The sequence below is a fragment of the Electrophorus electricus genome, chromosome 1, assembly GCF_013358815.1.
Source record: "Electrophorus electricus isolate fEleEle1 chromosome 1, fEleEle1.pri, whole genome shotgun sequence".
Lineage (NCBI taxonomy): Eukaryota > Metazoa > Chordata > Actinopteri > Gymnotiformes > Gymnotidae > Electrophorus > Electrophorus electricus.
In genome coordinates this window covers 20,182,169-20,192,611 of record NC_049535.1, presented here as the reverse complement: position 1 = coordinate 20,192,611, position 10,443 = coordinate 20,182,169, and the positions used below count along the sequence as shown (strand labels likewise).

The 10,443-nt window shown below is 44.8% G+C and overlaps 1 protein-coding gene across 2 annotated transcripts in view; it reads left to right on the top strand.

The window, feature by feature from the left end:
* The first annotated feature begins 1,339 nt into the window (after positions 1 to 1,339).
* Positions 1,340 to 10,443, top strand: part of LOC113571430 (alpha-1,6-mannosylglycoprotein 6-beta-N-acetylglucosaminyltransferase B-like) — a 65,998-nt gene continuing 56,894 nt past the window's right edge. For both annotated transcript variants that reach the window (XM_035528609.1, XM_035528608.1), the window contains exons 1-2: positions 1,340 to 1,714; positions 3,206 to 3,318. In XM_035528609.1, coding sequence (XP_035384502.1) covers positions 1,647 to 1,714; positions 3,206 to 3,318 — 181 coding nt within the window. In that variant the 5' untranslated portion in view covers positions 1,340 to 1,646. The remainder of the gene's footprint in view (positions 1,715 to 3,205; positions 3,319 to 10,443) is intronic.

The following is a 10,443-nucleotide window of genomic DNA, read 5'->3' as shown; positions in this document are numbered from 1 at the left end:
GGCCAGACAGAACAAACTAAGAGTTTTGTGGACAGAATACAAGCATGCATATGATACAATGTTACACACCTGGATATCTGAATGCATTACTCTGTATAAAGTCAATAAGACCTTAAGGGCCTTCATCCAGAACACATTGGAGCACTTGAAGACAGCACTAGAAGCTAAGTCATGACAATTGCTCATTGTAAAGTGTAGTATATATCAAAAAGATGCACTGTTCGCTCTGCTGTTCTGCATAAGCCTGAATCCTCTCAGCCAGATCATTAATAAGAATGGATTTGGGTACGGATTCAGGAGAAAAACTGCCATCAGCTTCCTCCTGTATATGGTGACATGTAGCTGTATGCCACTGACTCACTGATGCACATGACCAGGATCTACAGCAAGAATACTGGAATATCATTTGCATGGAGAATTGTAGTCTGCTAATATAATTAAGGAAATTAAACATCTACAAGGCCAAATAAGAGAGTTACAAAAACCTATTGATTCTCCAATCAAATGGGAACCGTTAGGCAAAAACAAAAACATTCAACTACCTCCACAGGGTAATGCAGGTTCTCAAGAGTCAGTTGAATCGGAATAATAAGATCAAAGCTATAAAAACCTATGTCCTGCCAGTCATCAGATATCCAGTAGACACAATAACATGGCCAAAGTAAGCTGCTGAAATCAAGACCAGAAAACTCCTCACAATGAATGGGGCACTGCAAAGGCTGTAGACCAGCCATAAGAGGATGGGCATACAAAGTGGAATATCCATTGTCCAAAGTGAGGCACTAAACATCCACCAAGGATGAGCTGATGAGAGTGCCTCAGTCAGATGGGAGACAGGTTCACATAATAATGTGTTAAGAGATTGTGTATTTTGGCTGTCAGAGTGAAGGTGAGGTCTTGACATTGGTTGGCCGTGAGAGTGAATAATAGAATAATAATAGAATACTGACCTGCATTTCCCTACACACACACACACACACACACACACACACACACACACACACACACACACACAACTGATTGTATTTGAATTAATATGTCTTCTTCTATGAAATCCTAACGTCCAATAGCTCGCCTTTTATTTCCTCATGCAACCCAGCGAAACGTGGAGCTGACCATGGTCCTGAAAAAGCGGGAAGCTTCTTTACACAGGCGCCTTTCACACCGCGCTGATAAAAATGTAGGCTACACGATGTTGATTGAATCCAAACGAACGATGGCGCTGTACAACTGACATTTTATTTGAACCACCCGATCTATGCGCAGTGGGCACACGAGAGATGCTTTTCTTTAAAGGGGAATCGCGGTTCGTTTGCTGTCGTCATGTGCGCGCCACAGCGATGGAACTTACTGTTTGTATTTTGGCTCTCCGAGAATTTCAACCGAATTTTGTGAAGAATTAATTTTACCGAAGAAATGACACCCAGCACACTTTTTGTGTCTCTCTATGGACTAGCAGCAGAATTTTCATTTTAACCGCCTGCCATTATTTACAGGTTCTCGAGAATTTATTTGCGCATCAGTGAACTCTTTCGAGAGCCAAACTTAGATATTCAACAATACGGCACCACACCAGACCCAGATAAAATCTTTAAATGAAATCATGCAATTCAAACACCGTTTAATGGGGTATTATCTGCTTGAAAATGCTTGCTTTTAACACCGACCGCATAACTATGGTGAGAAGATGTCTTCTGACGTTCAAGCCCTTCAGGTAAACAGAACTGATTTGTGTGTGTGTATCTATATCTATCTATCTATCTATCTATCTATCTATCTATCTATCTATCTATCTATCTATCTATCTATCTATCTATCTATATATATATATATATATATATATATATATATATATATATATATATATATATATATATATATATATCCCCCTAAGCCTTTTGAAAGCATTTTCTGAAGTTATAAAGTAAGTACTAAATGTGCTTAGTATTGTTTTCTAGCTCAGTAATCTACTTTTTCCGATGCTGCATGTCGCTATTTCTAAGCATGCCGTCATAAAAAGACAAACAGTCTATGGAACAAGGTGCGCGCAGAACACGAAAACATCCGCGACGCGGAGTTTTTATTTTTCTTCCTTCATGACCGATTGAGTGTTCTCAAAAACGTATGTTTACTAAAGGTTTCATAAGTCGTTTCACCTCGGCTAAAGCAACTTTTTAGGAAAAGCCTTAACCAAACTCCCTGAAAATGTTTTAACTACAGAGAACATATAAATTATGCCTTAGACGTAAGATTTGGACGTTTCCACGCAGGGACAGATAAAAAGAAAATGTAATGCCCAGGTTTAATGTGTTGCCTAAGTTCTGGCTAGAGCAGTAGAGTTGTGGTTTGCGGAACGTCACCGTACGCGCTTCTGCGCTCGATGAGAGAATGCTGGCGAGAGCGAGTCCGGTTTTATCGATATCACTTCGCTCACGCTCTGCCAGCAGCCGAAGGCGGTCCTCTAGCGGAGAGTGAATCTGAAGTAGCACGGCTAACGGGTACAGGGACAAAAACACCGGTAGCGTCGAAGTAACCGATGTCTTGGCACCTGTTCCTTATTTAGATGAGCTTAGCCCACCCATTTATGTTAAACCGTTTGCAGAGTGATACAAATATACGAATGTCACTTTACAGCACACCGTTATTGTTAGCTAAGCAGCATTTACAGATTCATGGCAAATACATTTAAAATGGCTATTTTAGAAATTAATACATAACCTCAGCTTGTTTTCGCCCGTAAATAGAGTTAATATTATTTCAGTCCCTCTGCATTCTTTGTTACGGAGTATTAATCAGTTTTACAATAATAGTAGGGAGTCCTTCGTTGAATGACCAGAAAACCAAAGAAAAATGGATTACGTTGAACAGATCGCAAGTTCACTTGAATTTTTGAAGCTTTAATAGTTGCTAGTTTTGTTAGCTATAGAAACCAGTCGACTTCAAACATCCTGCGGCAGTGCTGACAGTGGAATGTCGTATGTATCTGGACTGAGACAAAGTGCAGGAAATTTTTTGGACGGTGAATTGAAAGGAGGAATGTGTAACATTCTATGGGTTAATTTACTAGATCTGAAATGCATGAAATAACTATTAATTAATTATTATAATTATTATATTATTTAATATTTGGGCTGCCTTTTCTTACTTTTTGCATGTGCGCCACAAACATATTCACACTATTGTTTCTCTCTTTCCTTATGTGCAGGATTTTTGTGGCGGGGATTGGCTTTTTTAGCGTCTGCTTCTTGGTGACCTCTCTGGGGGGGCAGTTATCCCCGAAGCGACTCAGGGACTCTCCGTTCACCATCCACACAGAAGGTAGGCCAGGCTCTTACACAGCTAATATAACCAAAGGTGTCTTTCTATTTGGGCTCCAGCTGTGTTCAAATTCAGCATCAGGCTGATTATATAGAACAGAGTGGGTGGAGCAGGTTTGTGAAAGTGTGTGTGTGGTGTGGGGGTGTGGTCGGCTGTAGGGTGGTTCATGTTTGTGGCTGTGGGAGGGATTAATGTTTGTATCTGTGGGGAGGGGATCAGGTTTGTGGTAGTGTAGGGTTCATGTTTGTGATTGTGGAAGGGTTCAGGTTTTTGGTTGTGTTGAGATCAGTTTTGTGACTGTGGTGGGGATCATGTTTGTGGCTGTGGGCAGTTCAGGTTTGTGGCTGTGGGGGGTTCATGTTTGTGACTGTGGGCAGTTCAGGTTTGTGACTGAGGGGATCATGTTTATGTCTGTGGAAAATCATGTTTGTGGCTATGGGAAGGTTCTTGTTTGTGACTGTGGGTGGGGGATCAGGTTTGTTACTGTGGAGGGTTCAATGAGTTGCTACATTTTGTGTTGTTTAAATGGGGTCAGAACAATGTGAAATAAATCTATAACTGTAGAACATAAAATGCTCACACACACACACACACACACACACGCGCGTGCGCACACACGCACGCACATATACACATACAGACACACACATTCTTTAGCAGTGTGGTTTATACTGGGAAGACCGTTGTGCATGGTTAGTTTGTGAGCTCATGTCACTTTTATCACTGCTCTCTAAAGCACACTTCCTGCAAGAATAAATGATATCTTGTAGATATCTTGTAATAGTCTAGGGTGATATCTCGCAGCCTACAGTAATAGACTACAGGGATATCTTTAGATATATACATAATATTTCACAGACTATATAGATATCTTATATCTCGGAGTCTACATTAATGTCCTATAGACTACAGTAATATTGATTATAGTAATAGCTTGTAAACTACATTATTATCTCATAGATATCAATGATATATTGCAGCTGTGATGAGGAGGTTGAGCAGGATGCAGAGACGAGTTTGTAGGACAAACACATACGTTTATTTAGACATGTCAGCACAAGCATAGCATGCAGGCTATTGGGTTCAAACAACGACCCACACAGACTCAAACACAAGACTTAAACACGCACGCTAACGCAACACAATGAGGAGCAGGTGTGAAACAAGGAGGTCATAGCAATACAGACGAATGCACACACACACACACACACACACACACACACACACACACACACACACACACACACACACACACACAGGGAGATGTTTGGGAGCCCATCCCCAACAGGTGCGTCAGCCTATCAGGCCACGGCCCCTGAAAGCCCACCGAATGGTGAGGCTGGGGAACCAAGTGGCCTGACATGGGCCAGTGCGAGCAGGACAGACGGGAGGGAGACAGGGACCAGGACGAGAACAGACACAGGGACGGACACACTGACGGGCATGGTCACAGACATAAAGGGGGACAAAACAACCGGTGCAGTGACCGAGACAGGGATAAGTATGGTGATCGGGATGGGTACAAGAACATGACTACATAAAGCACTACTAAACAGTCCAGGGAAGGTAGCCGGAGTCCCAGCCAGTCTTCCACGTGATGGCTGGGTTGGAGTCCGCCCGGCTGGCTTGTTTGGCGACAGCTGCTCTGTCTTTGGCACGCATGCATCTGGAGGCGCTCCAGCTGATTGGGCCGTGTCAGGGGTGGGCACAGGTGACGCCACCTTCTTGTCCTTACGAGGCTTCGGAGTCGGTGCCTGAGTTCTGGGGCTGTGAGCCTTCATGGGGGGAGTGTCCTCATCGGAAGAAGACGCCTCCCTGCAAGCCCATTGGGCAGCCTACTTATTCTGGGTCGGCACCTCCTGGCCTAGCCTTAGGTGGTACCTTAGGCACCAGAGGCTCTTCGCTCTCAGAATTTGCCAATATGGTGTCCCTCTCCGAGAGAGAATCCCTATGGATGGCCTCCTCCACCTCCACCACTAGATTCTCCACCTGATGGATAGTGGAGTCTAATCGGAAGCTGACATTGGTACATTCCGATCAGAGTCTGATGTCCGTATAGCCCCCACTTTGTCAAACTCCCCATAGCTCTCCCGGTAGTCCTAGTAGAGACCTCATGGAGTCTGGACCTGGATACTGGTCCCCCTTTTCTACTTTTCCACTCTCACCTGTGGTCGCGGTATCGAGAGTGTCCAGGTATATGGAGGGTTTCCCCATAAGGGCTGGGGAGGAACGGTTTTGGGCCTTCTTCCCCTTCTTGCTTTTCTTGCTTCTCTTTCCTGGCATCCTTTGACAGTTGATGTTTCTGTGATGAGGAGGCTGAGCAGGATGCGGGGACGAGTTTATAGTACAAACACATACGTTTATTTAGACACATCAGCACAAGCTTAGCACGCAGGCTATTGGTTTCAAACATTGACCCACACAGACTCAAACACAAGACTTATATACATGCATGCTAACACAACACAATGAGGAGCAGGTGTGAAACAAGGAGGGTGTAGCCATACAGACGAACGCACACACATGTACACACACACACAGGGAGACGTTTGGGGGGAAGGGCTGTATCGTGACAGCAGCCTACACTGATATTCTATATCCTACAGGAATTAAAGGTTTTCTGGGCAGAAAGCTGACTCTAGGCCTGTGAGATAATGACATAAAATCTTGCAGCTTTTGCTTTCTTTGTGGCTTAGAGACCACAGCCAGCAGCAGTAAACGGTGACCTCATATGTAGGATACACACATCAGCTCTGTAGAATGGTAAAAATCCACAGCAAGCAGGATCCATCTGTGTATACTCCTGAGCCTGGCTTAGATCACTAAGTGATAAATAATCTTGGTTTAATATCACCAAATGCTGCAGACAAGGAGAAAGAGAGAGAGTAGCGAGAAAGAAAGGGAAGGAGAGAAAGGGGTGAGAGAGAGAAAGAAGCTGGCTAATTAAAGACTTGATCCCACCCCTCTTGGGAAAGCAGCTGGTTCTCGCTCATTAAATGCTGCCCAGCTGCCAGACACAGGAGTCTTCCTCCCCCTACTGCTCTACTACTCAGTGCCTCTATCCCTCCACCCCTCCATCATCCCTTCCCCCTATCCCTCTACCCTCACCACTCCATTTCTCCATTCCTCCACCCCTCTGTCTGTGCATCCCTCCACCCATCCATTTTATCCCTCCACCATCTCCATCTCTATATTTCTCTACCCTTCCATGCCTCTATCCATTCATTCCTCCACAGCTCCACTATGCAATCCCTCTAGCCCTCCACTCCAACCCTCCACCATTCCACCACTCCAACTCTCTATTCTTCTACCACTCTGTCCGTCCATCTCTCCACCACTCTGTCCCTCTATCCTCAACCCCTCCACCACTCCATCTCTTTCCCTCCACCCCTCCATCTCTCTATCCCTCAATTAATCCATAGCCCCACCACTCCATCCCTCTATCCCTCCACCCCTCCACCACTCCATTTCTCCATCCCTCCATCTCTCCACCCCACCCTCCATCCATCCTGCCCTCCAATCCACTACCCCTCCCTCCATCCCTGCATCTCTCCATCCCTCCCTCCAACTCTCCCCTCCATTCCTCCATCTCTCCAGCCCTCCAGCCCTCTTCCCCTCTTACTTCTCTTTTTCTTTGCTATACTGAACTGTGCAAATTCTTCCATTTCTCTCTCTAACTCTGTGCATTGAGAAGGAAGTAAGCAGTGATGTGTGTGTGTGTGTGTGTGTGTGTGTGTGTGTGTGTGTGTGTGTGTGTGTGTGTGTGTGTGTGTGTGGTAGTAGAGTATTAACCATCAGTAGTCTGACCTACATCTCTGAATGTGCAGTCTTCTGCCTCACTGCTGTGCTGACCTGGTAAGAACTTACCTTAGCTTTTACCCACCACTCTCAGGAGCTCCCAATTTCCCCTCATTTAAAACACCTTCACTAATAACAAACCTCTATCACAAGCTGGAGGTCAAAATCAAGGTTTTATATCTTCTGCTAGTGGCCAGTCAGGAAGGCTGTTAGTGGTGAGGTTAATTGATTCTGATGTGAAAGCAGTGAATGAGGTCCTCTGCTTCCCAGCTTTTAGATGACATGTTTGTGCATGTGAACATTTAAAGTCACAGCCAGACTCACAAGATGTTCCTCCAGCACAATGGCTTGGCCTGCCTTAATGGCGTCTCATTGATGTGTGATGTCTGGAAAGACAACGCTGTAGCAGTGTGAAAATGGATTTGTGGGACATCTGCATTTTCCAATCTGATGAGTAAGATTAGCAAGCAAATATTTCTCCTCAGGTCCTGCCAGAAATGCATGCTGATCTCCAAGCGGTAGACCTTCAGAGTGACATTTAGCTTGGATTCATGGCAATTACAGTTTTAGTTCTTGCAGCACATCATCATAATTACTTTCAAACATTAGTGATTGTCAGGTTTTGCCCATATGACAGTCTAATTGACGTTTTTGCAGTCCCAGATTTGTTGTCCACATGTCCGTATTCTCAGGCAACAGCATTTTAGATGTGCCTTAAATCTGATATGTTGGTAGCTGGATTAGTTCAGAAGGTTTGTGTTGCTCCAGCATATATGTAATAGCCACAGAAATCTTAATCAGACCCTAAAAGACTGTTATTCAGACCTCTCAGCTCTTGAGGGTAGTGTATCAACCCCCAAACTATGACCTTAATCAGATCAAGAAATTAATGGGATAGAGTAAAAATGAAACTGACCGTTGGAGATTACAGAGCATGTCACAGATTCTCTGCCCCTGTCTAATCCAGTCCTACCTGGAGCCTTCTGGCTCTGCCCTGGCTATGCCCCCGATCGACGCTTCCATTTGCACCTTGTATTATGTCCTTCCTGTTTGCCCTTGCTGTGTTATTGTTAGCAGTCTTCCCTGTTTCCTTGTGTTTCCTGTATCTTCTGAGTTCCTTATTAGTGTGGTTGTGTTGTTAACTGTTTGTGATCTTGACCTTAGGGTGGGCTTGACCTGTGATTAAGTGTGGGCCTCGAGCTCTGCTATGGGTTATGACCATATGTGCTGGAAATGCCACAAGTAATTGCACAACAGCCTAACAGTTTTGTGTCTGAAGCACTGAGAGATATTTATATTTCATAATATTGCCTCCAATATTCCACAATATTCCCTGCACAATATTCCCTCCAAACAAATGTTCTGCTTGCCCAGTTGCTCATCTACTTTCTTTACCAGTGAATCCAGTAAAGGCCAAGTGACTGAGCTGTGGGTGAACTGTTCAGACTGAGCTTAAATTTACATTTATGCATTTGGCAAACAGTCTTATCCAGAGCGACTTACAATTTCAGTCTTGTAATGGAGGTGGGCAAATGTAGCATGGTGCACTATACCAGCAAGAACTGCATTGGGCAAGACAGCTGTTGTAGCTGGGACTGAGCTGTGGGTGATTGTTGTTTTGGCACTGAGCTGTGGGTGACTGCTGCTGTTGGCACTGAGCTGTGGGTGACTGCTGCTGTTGGCACTGAGCTGTGGGCGACTGTTGCTGTTGGCACTGAGCTGTGGCTGACTGCTGCTGCTGTTGGCATTGAGCTGTGGCTGACTGCTGCTGTTGGCACTGAGTTGTGGTTGACTGCTGCTGTTGGCACTGAGCTGTATGGGACTGTTGCTTTTGAGACTGAGCTGTGGGTGACTTGTTGGCACTGAGCTGTGGGTGACTGTTGCTGTTGAGACTGAGCTGTGTGGGACTGTTGCTGTTAAGACGGAGCTGTGTGGGACTGTTGCTGTTGAGACTGAGCTGTGGGTGACTTGCTGGCACTGAGCTGTGGGTGACTTCTGCTTCATTTCATTAAAGTTGCATTAGTCTTTCTCCTGAGACTCCACTGGAGTTTCTTGGTGGTGACATTTCAGAATCAGGTTTCCTCAGGCTGAAACACAATTCAGCACTGGCATGGCCGTGTGGCAGATGAGCCACATGCTCATCAAAGGTGGATGTGCCATTATGACATTATACAGGCTCAAAATCTAATACGTGGGGACCTGGAGATACATTATCACCTGCACTGTGCAGTGGGCTATGACATAGTGCCTCATTCTTTAATGAGCAGGTGACAGCCCCAGCAGAGGTCTTTGTGTGTGTGTGTGTTGTGTGTGTGTGTGTGTGTGTGTGTGTGTGTGTGTGTGTGTGTGTGTGAGACAGAGCTTATTGGGGCAAATCATCAAAGCATCATCAGAACAAACATCATGCTCTGAGAAGCTGTGATATAAATGACAAAGTATCCCCTAAAAATGCCAGGATTCTCTTTTTGTACTGTGCATATCACATTTGTGCATGTTTGTACTGATTAGAGTTGTGCTGATTAGAGTGCAGCCTGAATGTGACTGAGCAGCAAAGAGCCTTGCTGAGCTGAACACCTGATGCTGGCCTTGGGGTGTTTGTGGATCTACAGGTCTGGTGGTTTCAATCTGTTTCATAACACTTTGTACTGATGCCTTAAAACCAAGAGATCTAAAAATTTTCATAGATCAAACAACATGATCTACAGGGCCAAACTCTCCTGTGACAGCACAGGGCAATAGTGAGGCTCTACAGGGAAAGCAGTGGTTACTATTGGTGGATGCTTTAAGGGTAAGGTCCCCTTCAGCATTATTTCAGCAACAGAACAGATTTTGCATAGAAAGCTGACCATGTAGATGTGTGTATATATATGTGCTGATGGTAAACTGCGCTAAACAAGAGGCAACATGTGGGTATTCAGCAGATCAGAGATACCGAGTGAGGCCCTCAAGCCTTAAATAGCTGCAGATTCACGGCTGAATGCCAGTGGAGTTTTGTACTGGGGTTCTTGTGTGTCTGTAGTCTGTGTTTCACTGCTTTTGGGAAACAGAGCAGTGATATTGTTGAATTGGAAACCAGGCGAGCAGACACAGCCTAGACACTCTGTGGTGCCAAAGTGATTTCCCCATTTTGTGAAAGCATTACTTTATCCTAGCCATTCACATAGGCATGACTCAAAAACAATGGACAATCATTAGAAAGCATAGGACTGGGTCAGCCATTTTCTGGAGAGACAGTTCCCCACAATCTGAATCCAATCCACTCAATTCGATTCCATGTGGCACCTACGATGTCCCATCTGTCTTTATGGAAAACATATTACCTGAAAT